At 40.5% G+C, this 15000-nt stretch overlaps 1 protein-coding gene across 1 annotated transcript in view; it reads right to left on the bottom strand.

The window, feature by feature from the left end:
* The window catches only part of LOC138031340 (neurogenic locus notch homolog protein 1-like), a 94697-nt gene that overhangs the window by 52699 nt on the left and 26998 nt on the right, over window positions 1-15000 (bottom strand). The window contains exons 14-22 of the mRNA XM_068879047.1: window positions 13699-13815; window positions 12515-12625; window positions 11839-11955; window positions 10250-10366; window positions 8770-8880; window positions 7727-7918; window positions 5168-5281; window positions 3131-3259; window positions 1013-1120 (exon numbers count right to left, since the gene is read on the bottom strand). Coding sequence (XP_068735148.1) covers window positions 1013-1120; window positions 3131-3259; window positions 5168-5281; window positions 7727-7918; window positions 8770-8880; window positions 10250-10366; window positions 11839-11955; window positions 12515-12625; window positions 13699-13815 — 1116 coding nt within the window. The remainder of the gene's footprint in view (window positions 1-1012; window positions 1121-3130; window positions 3260-5167; window positions 5282-7726; window positions 7919-8769; window positions 8881-10249; window positions 10367-11838; window positions 11956-12514; window positions 12626-13698; window positions 13816-15000) is intronic.

Below are 15000 nucleotides of genomic sequence, written 5' to 3'. Positions count from 1 at the left end.
TCTGCATGCGACTTGCCTTCACATGTTGCACCTGAAAATGCTGAGGAACAGCGGCAGGCAAAGTTGCCTTCTTCGCTTAAGAGACACGTGCCACCGTTATGGCATGGATTTGGAATGCAGGGATTGTCTGCGAGAAAGTGTGATGCGCATGTTCAAGCGAAGAGAAGAAATTAATAACAATATTAAGAACATTTTTGGGATAATCACCCCAATGAATTGCATGCAGATTACTTTTAGCAAGAAAGATAGCCCCCTAGAATTGATTTTAAAACCTACTGCAAGAGTTCCATATCATTTTTTGCTGGTGCCTACAACTTCAATTTAAAAGAAATCCTGATAAACTTACTCAAAGCAACAAAAAATGAATGCAATCACACGCTGTTACGCCACAATCAGCAAACGAAATGAGGGACACAGAGAGCTTGGCTATAATTAGTCGTAATCATTTAAATTTCAATGACTTTTAACAGGTAAGATTGAGATGCTTATGATTTTTACATTAATCTTCTCCAATGTGATCCTGCAGGACTGTCAAACCTGGTAGAGGAGTTCAATCCCCAACTTTAATTTAGAAGACGCCCTGATCTTCAAAAAGGAAACGAATTAGATTTGTAATCAACGCATGTTGTCCCACAAGACTTTGCCAGGCAGTTTGGAATGCATCGAGCCTTGCGTTTAGTTTTTACTCTTTGACTCCTAGGACTGGTCAGAATGTAAATTCCCCTCGCAATTTCAATACACTGTCAGGTAGACAAGTATTGAGAATGAAGATTATTATCAGCTTTAGGGTATGATCCTGATACATGTATAACACCAAATTCTCATGAGCAGCCAACGAAGAAATCTTTCCAAGTAGTTAGGAGAATGAACTTAGAGATCATGGTAATCAAAGGGTTATCATATTTCAACTTGCTGGTTTTTCTAGAAACACACACCGCAGTGTTTGTGAGAGCGCAACACCGTTCGGTACGCCTATTCTGGAGAAGTTGTTTTGTCAAAACAAAGCACTCACTGATCTCGCAATGTCTTCCCTTAAAGCCTTTGCTGCAACGACAGACAAAGGAACGTCCTCTTTTGGAGCAAACACCGCCATTTTGACATGGATTCATCACACAAACTTCTGAAAGGGAATAAATGCAACGATGAGACTTGGGTCCTCGTCGTCGTGAGTATTCGTCGTCATCGTCACCGCTTTTTGTCTTCGTCTTCGGTTTCGTCTTCCTATTGGTTTCCGACATCACCTTGGACCTCTTCGTTCGTCTTCGTCATCGACACCGTCATAGTCTTTCGGCTCTGGCTTCGTGTCTTCATTCTTGTAATTATCATCACCGTTATCGTCATTGTAAATATTGTAGTCTCAGTCGTCCAAAAACGCGAAAAAAAAAATGAGCAAAAAACAGATGCTTTGCTCGTGCATTTCACTCTTCGGTACTATGTTTTGCTGTCTTCTTCAAAACAGCGGTGAGCAGCGGCCAACTTGAGGTTTTGGAGACAACACAAACACACGTTGATAATTTACAGTTTGATTGCTAGTGTCATTGTCCATATTCTACCCAGTCCCCAGTCAAATGGCCAACATAGCTTACATTTCTGCCTGGAAACTGGCTGGAATCAATAGTGTAGCAGCTCTTGTAACCTGCTATTGTTTGGTAAGCAGCTTCTAATGTTTTTAAGTCTAAGTCATTGTTTTAATTGTTTAGTGTTTTGTTTCGGGCTAGTGAAGCGAGACAATCACATTATACGTTACATATACGAGAGCTGCTACATCACTCACTGGAAGACATACGATCATCACACTAACTCAAAATCACATTTATAGTAAAGTTCGTGTTGTCATCGATCGTCCACGTCAATTTTGAGATCTAAGACCTCACCGTCCTTCGTCTAGACCATTGTGTTCGTTGATCTTACTATTTTCAACGAGGTAATTATCACCTTTATCAACAACAACTTGATAACCATTTTTATATGTTACGTTTTTCAAGTTTGTTCACCTTCCACAATATGGGCGAAGTATCCTATAACTAGGCTGTTGAGAGCCGTTTTGAAGTAAAGATAGACGATGTACGATTCACCATGGCATGCTCATGTTGTCATCGAAACCGTAACTTTGGGTTTTTTCACGTTGTTGTTTTGGGAAGTACGCCAAATAAATTAACAAAAAGTGCGTGATGCACGCACAGCCAATAACGTTATAGTTTTCTGGCGTTGTGTAGCCAGGTATTGTTAAAAACCACTTAAGAAGAGTTGACACTGGCTTTGAAAAGAAAAAAAAAATTAGGACGTTTCGGTTACTACTGTAACCTTCTTCAGCTAAAAATGTAAATTTAACGGCGTCCTAGTGTGGTATAAATGCAAAAGCAAAAATGAATAAAATCAATTAAAATCAATTAACGAACATGTACCGTTCCCAAATGTTTATAAGAATCTTAAGAATTTTAAGAATCTTGGCGCGCTATTGTTGCAGTTCCCGCAATAATTTCATAGCTTTTCACTGCTAAAACTTTCATTGACACATTCATTCTACATATTTTAATTTATTCATTTTACATATTTTTATTCATTCTACATATTTTAATTTATTCATTTTACTTTTACGTTGATTCAGGAGGCAGTGTGGCCCAGTGGTTAGGGCGCTTGCCTTGAAATCCGGAGATCCCGGGTTCAAGACCCGCTCTGACCACTCGTTGAATTTGTTCCTGCTCTTCCCTGGTTCAACTTCCTATAGTTTGCTGCACTTGTACTAATAGCCAACTGGTATGCCTCCGGCCAGTTGGAATTCTTAACAGTTGTAGTTGTTGTGTTCTGTTTTTTCGTTGATTGTGTTTCATTGGCCCTGAAAAGCCCTCATGGGGAGCGGTCAATCAAGTATGTATTGTATTATTGTACAATAGGACGCCATTACATCTACGTTTTAGCTGAAGAAGATAGTAACCGAAACGCCCTTCATTTTTTTACTTTTTAACGCCTGTGTCAACTCTGTGGTTTTTACCAGTATTACGTTAGATTGCTGTTGAAAACTGAAGAGTAAAGTTACGTGAACGAAGCGAAGTAAATAGAGGCAAACTTGCTTCTGAAGGCCACGTTTTCGCAACTTAATTTTCTTCCTGCGAGAATGACTCTCTCTTACCTCGATGCAATTTGTCATGAACTTCTATGGAACTTAAAGGACGGGCAGCTTTCAGGTTATTTGAAAAGGTTCTGCTATGAAACAAGGGAACTTTGTGTCGACTGTCCGCGTCCGCAGAATCCTGAAATTCTGGTCATGGAAAGAAAGAGAATCGAAATTATTTACGTGTGCAAGTTGAGGGATCCGGAGAACAATTAGTTTGACGACAATACTGCAACAACAACGAACAATACACCGCATAAAATACCAACGATTAAGAGCACCATCAGTTACCAGATTGGTAAGCACACCATGGGAGATTCTTTTTCTTGTTTGGGAAAAGACAAATGAATTCTAAGACTGATTTAAAAGCAAGCTTCAAATGAGAATGAAGTTAAAGTTCCCGGTTAGGTGCGCTAACCTATTTTTGATACTCTTCCTTGAAGCTACACATCATCAATGGTACGTATAAGACAAAGCTATTCAATTTGATCGAAGAGTGAGTTCAAGTTGAAAACAGCGATGCATGGCATCAAGTGACGTCAACTCGCTATGAGGGATGTCTAATTCGCTTTTTTCACCAATCCCATAATACAGTACATTTTGGGGGGTTATTTGCATTAAAACAATGGATATCCAGTTCACTGAAGCATGATACAGTTCAAAGAGTAAATAACTTGTATTGTGTTTTCGTAAAAAGCCCCCCAAAAGCGTATTGCATAATGGGATGGTGAAAATAATACATAATATAGTCTCAAGAGTAAATACCTTGGATTGTTTTTATGTAAAAACCCTCCCAAAAACGTATTGCATCACGGGATGGTGAAATCACGTGACGTCATCACCGCCATGTTGGTGGACGAAAACAAAAGACCTCTCATTAGCCTCTTTTGTTCGTCCACCAGAAGACGTACATTTCTATGTTGTTATTGGTGTCTCTAGAGGTTGGTTGAAAACGTCTTATACAACCTCTTTCCCAGGGTCCTGCCTCTTCCTTCCTCGAGAAAGTACCCTGGTTGCGGCTGGTCACGTGCCCATAAATACAAATGAAATGTGCACGGGGAGGGGGGGGGGGGGTGGTTCAACACTATTGGCCATCCCTCAAACTGACATTTCCCTTTTTATTCAACTTACACGACGTACAATCTACTTCAGACTTCAAATCTTCTTCAAAGAAACAAACATTTTAATCATGCAGAGAAGATTCAGAATGGGCGAGGCAATGAGCTGAACTCGGACCGATCGCTTCTCATTGGAGTTTCCGATATCCAGAAGGCTATCGAGACAAGCTCCCGGAAATTCGAATTTTCTGGAGTATTGACACGGTGGTACCCAGGAAAACAAGTGAAAGCTAATCGTCTTCAAAGTGGTTTTTAGACCGAAATACTGTTGATCAGCGCGGATTAGCTTAGAAACGCTATTCTTGTTGAACTAAAGCTCTAATTCTGCGTCTTTTCATTCTTTGTACAGCGGTATGCTTGTCATATTGAGACAGGATATTACGTCGGGTAATTGTTACGAAATGTCCAATGTCATTTTGAGGGATGGCCATGAGTGTTGACCGACGTAGGGTGGGTCCTTGACTTAATTTTGCCAAAAGTATTCAGTTCTATCGAGGCGAGTACGAAACATATTGTTTTTATTTTTCAAATGGCGCCCACGTTCTTAAGGTAGACTTCTAGTACCTAAGTAATTACTATGGCCAATCAAAAAGGACGGAGACAATCCTGAAAACCAATCAAAACTCGAAGTAATTACACTTAGCCGACACAAAGCGCGGGAAAATGTGCACGCGCAAGCCACGATTGGTCTTGGTTTCACTTCTGATTTGTTGAAAAAATGGAGCGAGGACTTTGAAGCAATCACTGATTGAAGTAATGCAAAACCAAAGCAATTCGCTAATTACTTTCGACACTCAATTGACAACCGCTCTAATGACGTTAATGGGCCATTTCCGAGTTGCTGTTAGTCTCGGTTTCGAAGTTAGTCTTGGTGCTCAAGAGATATCACAGCGGGAGAGCTTTTTGAGGTAATGATCACTTTAATGCTAATGTTTACCTAAGCAGTTGGTTCCATGATATCCCGGGATGCAGCTGCATTTATATCCTCCAAATTTCGTCCTGGAGCAGTTTCCACTGTTCATGCAAGGATTGGGATGACACAGGTCCATTTCTTTACAAGTGAAAAGAAAGCGTGTGAGTGAATAAGCATAAAAAGTGCAGTGTTTGACACTTACTTTCTTTAGTAATTTGCCCTTTGGGCAACCAGTTTTGTTTTTTTGGTTGCCCGCCTTCCAAATACCTGTGGCCCATTAAAACTCAAAGAAGGCTTGTAAAAATGTGTGTAAAATGGGTTTGACAGACCAACGCGACTCCTGCTGTGTCCATGGTGTTCTGGTAGCCTTCACAGTTTTGGTTTGATTTAGCATACATTTTTAAGCGATGTTTCTTTTCTATATGACATCAAGGGAGATTCCTTTACCATACCTCTCTGAGATTAGGCTGGTTTTGAATTAAATGCCGTTTATCCAATATTATGGCCTTTAAGCCTTTCAAGTTTGGTTGAAATTGCCTGACAAAAGGTAGAATTTTCTTGTGCGCTTGTTCCATATCAAAGTATCGTAGCGTATTTGGCCGTGCGGAAACTGGGTTCCATTGTAACAAACTTTTTTTTCGCGCGGACTTGAAGATCGCGGCTGCGAACATATTCCTTCTTCCAATCTGTTTTGAGGTTTGTAGCAATATATTTTTAACAGACAATAAATGACAGCAAAACGATGCAACATTGTTATTTTTTTTATCGTGTTTGCGGCGACTACGTCATATTACTAGTCACATTCTTCGTTGCAAATCAAATCGTTCCGCAAAATATTGGTCGGCCAAAAATTCTGATTGCCCTATCGGGCAAGTCTTAGAGTTGTTTTACTTGCCCACGGATATATTTCGCTTGCCCCGGGCAATAGGGCAAGCGTTAGTATAGAACACCGAAGTGAGTTAAGAGAACACTTTTTCCGGAAGATTTTTCACATCACAAGTTTCAGTGTACCAGATTCAACGTCATTCCGCGAAGATCTTTCCGTCGGAATGGTACCGTTAAAGTGAAAGCTTGAATTTTTCGGGCTTTTTTCACAATTTATTGAGTTGCTCCACTCACTATGATAGTTTTTCCATGAAAGAATCAACTCACATCCGTAGTTTCACAATACGAACCTCACAAATCTTCCGTCAATCTCGCACCTGTCTCTTCGGCCTTATCCGGATCTTTTTTCTATGCGGATTCGCCTTCCGTCCACACGTATCCGGCAAATCCTCAACGTTTTGAATCCGCTCTCCAGAGGGAAAGGTTTTGAATATACAAAGAATTTGGAATCGTGTGACCGGTCCAATCCGGATATTCTCAAATCCGACGACGTTACAAACTCAGATCCAGTCTTTACCGCGTCAATATTTAACATGGCCGCTGAACGAAACATTATTGGTTCTCTTGTCTATAACTCGCACGCCTGACAGTGCATGCTCTGTTGACAATAGTCACAGAGGAGTCCTGGACACTAGAACGAATCCAGATATATGTGGACGGGCAAATTTAATTTGAATACGTTACGTGTGAACGTAAAAAATTTGAATTCGCAAAGTTGCCGATTAAAGGGGCAGTTTCACGGTTTTGCGCATGTCCAGCAAGCTTTGGCGCTATCAGTTGTAAATTTTGCGGTTCTTACTAAACTAGATGATGTTCATTAATCAAAGAAAGTAGAAAAGAAAATACACTGAATTACTGAGACACAAATTTGGTGGAAGATTCTGCGGGTTTACACAGAAAATATCACATTTAGTCTTGACAATTGGATTTTTTTGCACGGGTCGAACATTTTATTCTACGCACGAGTTATTTATTCGCATGCAGTAGGTTCATAACACAAAGGAAATTATTGCAAAAGTAATTCTGATGAGTAATTCCACTTCTATGGCAGTGTTTCCGATTCCTGCATCAGTGCTTTCAATTCTTTCAATAACAATGAGTCTCATGAATGAACAATGAGTCTCGTGCTCCTAGAATTTGGAACATTCTTTCTGCCCATCTAAGAAGTATAAATCTGTCGCTCCCTCATTTTAAGAGAGAGCTATATGACTATTATAAGCATCTAACTGGTTTATACTTTGACACTGATCGGCCCCAGACCTTCAAATCCATCTGTGTCAAATGCCACCGATGTCAGCCAATGTCTTCACTTGGCACCGGTCTTTGCTTTTAGTGTCACGCTTGTAATCAATGTTTATGTAATTTGTTTTGTTATTTTTTGTACTTTTGTAATTTTTCAGTACTTATTATTTCTTTGAGGCCTCTGATTTGGCGCTCACGCTCTGTTGAGGCTACCCTGCCTTTTGGCGAAGCTTATAAATAAAAAAAGTAATAAAAGAAAGGGGCTGACGTGAGAGTTTGCCCATGCGAAGAGAGACGTGAAACTATCCTTTTAAAAAATACCCGGATACGTGGCGGGCAGGGCCTTACATCAAGATCAGGCTTGTGAAAACCCGACACCCCTTTCTGTTTAAGAGCCCTTAATTGTTTGGGAAGCTCTAACACGTTTTTTTTAAAATATTCATTCTTAACACTTACCGTCACAAGTTTTGCCGAAATATCCAGGAGTACACGCGCACGTGTAGTCTTCATCGTTGATTTCAATACAGCGACCGTTGTGCATGCAGGGACTTGGATTACAGAGGTTCTTGACGCATTGATAACTCTCCATTCCCGTCTGGTGACATTTGTTCCCGAACTGGCAAGGATTTGGTTTACACAGGTCACGCTCTGTAAAATCAGTTCGTTCGTTAGAGTGAAAACTGAATATTGAAAATTAGCAACTGTTCAAAATGGAAAGAAGGATATGTAAGCCGATGAACAATTACTAAATAGACAAGATAAGCATGTCTCTGAAAGGGTATTGCGATTAGAGATGGTTTGCAAAAAAAAGCTTCAAAGACAACAACACCAAAGGTGCACGAGGAAATTATGCTGGACGAACAAAAGGAGTTTATGAGAGATCTGCTGCTTTCGTCCACCAACATGGCGGTCATGACGAAACGTGAAAACTACCTAATAAAAATGAGCGCACCGTCGACCTCAGGTTTGTCAGTTAAATTACTGTGACGAGTTATCGACGTTAAAAATGGTTACTTTACTTCACTTTACTTTACTTTACTCTTCCGATGATACCTTTTTTTTAATCGATGATTTAGCCCGTGGTTAACCTGATTGGTTAGTTATAATTGGCAGATCATTGGCTGCGCGACCATGCGCACGATACCAAAATAACTTTCACAGCATGGCGCGAGGCTTAAAATGGATTGAAAAAACTATAATTGGGTTTGTGGATGTGTTTTCTCGCCTCATCCTGTCTTGTGCCAGCCACGTGTCGCTACTTCCGTTGCTGACCGGAATAATGTAGGCCACTGGGTACAAGGACAGTTGCATGTAAAACGCCCTTACAACTGACTGATATCAATGTGGCTAAGCACAATTCCTTCGGGATCACTGCTACAAATGTTGCAATTGATTCCGTATTTTGCTTTATAGGAACTGATAGAAGCTTCAACACAATCTACGCCCTCTAAAAAGTGGCGTTTAGCCTTGCCTCGAGTTAAAATGCGATGCGAACACACCTTGACAGTTTTTGCCTTTAAAGCCAACCGAGCAGTTACAAACGAAGCCGTCATCGCTGTGAAGACAAGCGCCAGAATTGAGACAAGGATTTGGGCGACAAGGATCGATATCTGTAAAGAAAGAAGCACGATCAAAGAATTAGGGCAACGACCATTCTTTGTCATTGCGCCTTTATCTGACTCAAATCCAATGAACTGTTTCGTTTTTCAATTGCCAATTGCCGCGTAGCACAACAGTTTAATAGAGAGTTGAAGAAACCACTACCGATACGGCGACGAAAACGTCACTTCAACATTTAAGTTTGAGCTGTTCTAAGTAATTCATGATTATTCCGTCTTGTTTATATTATTCAATATGAGCTAGGTGTCCTAAAACTGGATAGATACGGACGGATTTGAAGTAAAGAGCGAGACTGAAAGATTCAGCGTAGTTTGTCCACGTTGTCGTCAAAACCTTAAATTTGGTCATTTTACGTTGTAGTTTTGACGAGAACGGAAGAGAAATGTTCAAAAATGAGTGCCGCACGTGCAGCACAATCATTTTGATTCTTTTAACCAAAAATATTACTGCTTTATGGCGTTGTCGTTGCTGTAGCCGTCGTCGTTTCTTAAACTCCCTACTATCGCGAAGAAGAGAAAATCCATTTTAAGATTCAAAATGCCATCGATATCCATCCTGTAGCCAACTTTATGGCGTTGTCGTTGCTGTAGCCGTCGTCGTTTCTTAAACTCCCTAATGAGTCACACCCTGTGGTGATTGGCAGATTTCTATCTCCTTTCCCGGTTTTTGTTTTCCACAGTCCGCCAGCTGTCGCTGCAAACATGATCAGCGGCAGTAAAAGAAAATAAAACATCGGCCTACGGCAAACCATCTGGAGAATTTCACCCAGTCACTTCGACTCACGACCATGTGAGATTCCTGGGGTACGTCTCGCAAAAGTTTCAAAAGTTGACTGAGCTCCAAAAAGGATTTAAGGAAGCCATGTATGGCGTTCTTTCTCAAATTAAAGCTTAATCATCTCTCAAAAATGCATGGTTACTCCCCCCCCCCCGCCCATTTTCTTTTTGGATACCAAGAGTACTTACTAAGATCTACTTTCTCCGGTCCGGATAGTTTTAAGCCGCGCAAAATATCCCTGTATTAGTAAGCATCACCGATAGGAAACCCGAGCCTCTCGAGATGCGCAGAACGTATGCGCAATAACAATAGTAGGCACTGTCCTTCAACTTTGCCATACTTTTCTTTTTTCTGGTCTTGACAGACTTGTAAAAGAAAATGGCAATTTAAAAAAATCGTTCTTTTCCCGACAATTCAGTCTGTGATGTCAAATTACGAAAATGCTTAACAGCTGGGCATGCCCTAAACTATGCAGTAATCAAAATATTCAGAAATTAATTGATAAAAGCTGAGCAAGCAAACTGGGTTGAGGTCAGACATATAAACATTTGTGTCTCTCTCTCGATATCAGTCAGTACTCACTTTCACAATGCGAGCCACGGTATCCTACTGTGCAGTTGCACAGGTATCCCAGGTCATCATTGACCTCCATACACATCCCATCATGCAAGCAGGGATTGGGGTGGCATCTGTCTCTTGCTGTTTGCAACCAAAATACTTATGTCAGCAGTTTACTTGAAGACTATTGATCTGGAGAACTAAACAATATGGTCGTTTCCGAAAAAACCTTTTTCTCCATGTGGAGGCCCAAAATTTAATTTAATTTAATTTAATTTGTCAACAATAAACTGATTTATTGGATGCAACCCCACAAAGAGCAAATGCTGAAAAATCACATTTTCCTCTCTTCGCAGTGCAACAACAACAACAACACCTCAAAGGTGTTTTTGTAAAGAGCCTGGAAGGAAAACATTAATCTTTCTAAAAAAAAAAAACTTTTCATACCAGTAAATGAGCAGGGTTAGAGCGAGTTTCAATCTAGTGTCGTAAAACCAAAACCAATGTAATTACTTTGGCCAATCCAAAAAGGACGGAGTAATTATACGTAGCCGACACAAAGCGCGGGAAAATGTACACGCGCGAGCCACGATTGGTTTTGGTTTCACTTCTGATTGGCTGAAAAAGTGGCGCGAGAACTTTGAACCAATCACTGAGTGAGGTAGTCATAAACCAAAGCAATTCGCTAATTACTTTCGACACTAAATTGAAAACCGCTCTATTCGAATTATGTCATTGTAATTTTGTACCATGTTAAGGGAAAAATATAACGGAAGTTTTCTTTAAGAAATTGACTTAAGGGTAATAATTTTATAAGAACTAAAGTACATAGAATTAACAATTATTCCGTGAGCGCGCGTTGGATATGAGATGGCAAATAGCCAATGAGGAGCGTAGAGTCGAGTTGGATATAACCAGTCTCATATCCAACAAGCGCGAATGGAATAATTGTTTTATTAAATTTCTTAAACTCCAAAAGTTTGGAAGTACGAAATACGAGCGAAGAAGGCGAGAAAATACGAGGGACATGGAAAAAACATGATGAGAACTGATGTGATGTTGTGTAATACCTTGTGGTCAGACAGACAGGCTCATCATAAAAACATTTCTTACCTTTTCGCGTACTTATAAACGTTGGAATTGATCCAAACTTTGCATAAAAACGTTTTTTTGCTTATTCAGAGAGACATTTCGCATTCCGGCGAGAAAAACTTTTATTTTAGCACCACTTAGCGCAATCATTTATCGCATAAGGTCAAACTAAGGTATATGAGCTGATAACCGAGATTGAGTGAACCAATCAGAGCATGAGAAATGCATTAACCAAGGTTGAAAATTTAATAAGAAAGTTTATTACCATAGAACGTTTTTAAATGACGTCACGGCGGCCATGATGGGGTACAAAACTAATAATCCAGGAATTGAACTCTCTTTTTATGCAAATAATTTCTTTTGTTTCAGTAATCCAATATGGCTGCTGGTCACGTGAGTGAAAACGCTCCATACCTTCGATTGATATGCGTATCTCTTTCTGTAAATAACTAAATTCCAAAGGATGGTAACGGAGAGATAAATTTTCTTGGCTTCTTAGCAAACGAAATAAAAGGTCTCACCATCACAGCGTGCTCCCTTGTATCCCGTGATGCATCGACAAGCGAATCCAGTCCCTCCGACAACTTCACGGCAATATCCACCATGGAGGCAGGGGTTGGGTCGACACTGGTCAATCTCTTTCGAAAATAAGCGAGAAGACAAATGTGATAAAGGAGAAAGCAAACAAAAAGATAGTAAACAGAAGCGTTTGATTCCTTAGTAAGACTAACAATTCTGTTAAAGTGCTTTGGAATTCCGTTCTGAATGGATGCAACTACAAATATTGAACAACATGCAAAAGAAAAAAAAAAAGAAAAAAACAGGTGGTAGCCATTTAAATACTCCTCAGTTTTGTTTAGTTATCCCATATTGCGTCTTTCTTAAACTAAAACTTGTAAGTAATACTTTACCTTAAACGAGGCGACAGGGTCTAATTTGAACAAAAACAAAAGAGAGTTGCACTAGAGGCCATTTTAATATATTTTGTACAGATGAAACCTCTGATGCTGAAAGCATATGCGGCCGCACAGTCGCACTGTGAACGGGACGTTTAGTTTGAAAATGTCGTTGATCGGTCTATAGCACATCAAACGTTTAATGAAAATTCGTGTGTGACATAAAGAATCCTCTTTCCTCGCACGCTTGCCACTTGAGTGCAATGTAAAGTTCAGTTGCATACTGTGTTGTATTTCTTACCCTGACATGTTGGTCCCTTGAATCCCAAAGAGCAGTTACACACGAATCCTCCACCAATCTCTGAACAGATTCCCTGATTGCTACAAGGGTTAGGTCTACATGGATCTTTATCTGCAAAACAAGTATAAATAAATTCAAAGTGTTCTTCAATGTTTTATTTTCGTCGTTAAGATAAATCAGTTGGCATCAGGCCGACCCGATACTAGTAGACCACGGCGATAATACCGGGACAGACCGTATTTGACCCTATCTACAATTTTGGAGAAAACTCTTGGGAAAAATTCTAGCTTAAGCATCATTTGACGTGCACTCACAAAGTATATAGGTTCTCCCCCCCCCCCCCCCCCCCCACCCTTTTGGCCGTTTTTAAACCAACATTGGAATGGGGGAGGGGGGAAAGTAGAAATCATTTAATCTTTATCACACAGACAAATTAGAGCGTCACATTTTCCTGGTTAACCGCGATAACAAAGACCTTGTGCGATCCAGGTTCACAATTGTTCAGCTAATTCACAGCTTACCACAAGAGGAATCATGAAGCCACAAACTTTGTCACCAGTCGCCATGAAGGAGGACGTATATTAGGTACCCGTAAAATACTTTGAATAACCGACGCAACGAATTTTGCAATTACAAATGGCTTTTGTCATTCACGCGTTTGAGGGAAGCAAATATAGCTACCAAACTTTATTAACCGTCAAGAGTCAACTTGTGCCTTTAATTCTTTTCGTTTCATTCAAAAACCGTCTTTGCATTAGTCATGAGCAAGCTTCTTGACTAAGTCTTCCATCCCAGTTTACCTAAGGGACAACACATATCTGCTAACCATTCAAGTCACTTTGAAGACGAAGTTAGGTCACGTTTTCTAACCGTACACTTCACTAACAATAGTCCAATTTTTGGGATTACTACTTCATTAAAGTGTTATTCATATCGAACAGAAAGCAGAATTCTTTCACAATGCAAATTGCCGCCAGCAACACGCTGAAATAGGCCAGTTTCGTATTCTAACGGTTGAACTGGATCTAGCATGAAATGGAGGCTAATGCGGGCAAATTAATTTGCATTTGAAAAGATTTGCCCGCATTAGCCTCCATTTCATGCTAAATCCAGTCCAGCCGTGAGAATTCGAAAATGGTCTATTGGCAAAACAATCCATAACTGGTCGCAAAGTCCTAACTTACCCTGACATGTTGTTCCTCGAAATCCTAATGGACATTCACAATCAAAGCCTCCGCCAAAATAGTGCCCAACACATCTGCCGCCATTTTGACATGGATTTGGTTCGCATTCATCTTCCTCTGAGAAATAAGCCATCAATAATTTGCATGTTATCGTCTGCGTCATGTTATCCATGCGCATGTTATCGTCTGCGGATCCACTCGGCTAATCGCCTCGTGGATCCACAGCTACTTTGACAATGTTATGACGAAATTCATGATCAATAAATAACAGGACAGACGCATGCAAAACTGACATCAATTTGTTAAACTTAGCGCTACCGCAAGTATTTTAGTCACGATTATTCTGTCTCGTTTGCTCCACCTTGACCACTACAGACGAACTATCCTGGAACTAGGTGGGTACGAACGGTTTTAAAGTAAAATAGAAAATGAATGGTTCATTGTTACATGCTCACCAGAAAATGTATATATATTGCTAGTGCTAATCACCCTTACTTGCATTCGAGGACTGAATTGCGAAGGGCGCGGCTCACGACATCGGACTGAAGGCATACAAAGGCGCCTCTGGCTGCCGCTATACAGTCCATGTTTGATGTCGGAGCACAGCACCACAGCTAGATGTTAATTAGCTGTGAGTCGATTTTGATGAGGGAGGAAAACCCTCGAGTCAGGTTGAGATCGACTGAAACTTAGCCCACATGCTGGCCGAGGCCAGAATTGAACCCCGGCTGGCAGGGGTGGGAGGCCCGATAGATAACCACTAAGCCACCCTGACTCCCCACTCCAGCACATGAACTTGAATCGTGTAACTTGCAACTCTTTTCCTTCGAGCAAAGCTGGGGATTTTAGGACATCAATTTTTATGCCCATATATGGACAAAAAAAAAAAAGATCGAAGCTGCACGCGCGGGAAAATGCACGAGCTACGTTACATCCAAATAAGGAAATTTTCAAACTCCAAAAAAAGCCCCGGCACAAAACCAGAGTTCATGGGCTTCTGCCTCATGTTGTCGTCAAAGATTTTCACGTTGTTGTTTTCTGGAGTACCCTTCACTATCGTTCACTTACTTATCTTCTGTTCTTCAAGACGTCTTCTTCTACTTTCCCCCCTCTTATCGTGAACCAAAATTTGGAATGATTTTATTTGGTCGTTTTAGTAATGGACAATCGAGAAGAGTGGCGTGTGAGCCAGCAGGCTCGTCTGTGGACGGTCTAACCTAACTAAACCTTGAATCATATTCATTTGTAGAACATTCCACAGACCATTTTACTGAGAGAGCCAGGACCTCGTGTTTGAAAATA

The sequence above is a fragment of the Montipora capricornis genome, chromosome 14 (assembly GCF_036669925.1).
Source record: "Montipora capricornis isolate CH-2021 chromosome 14, ASM3666992v2, whole genome shotgun sequence".
Lineage (NCBI taxonomy): Eukaryota > Metazoa > Cnidaria > Anthozoa > Scleractinia > Acroporidae > Montipora > Montipora capricornis.
This window is presented reverse-complemented; position numbering and strand designations above follow the sequence as displayed.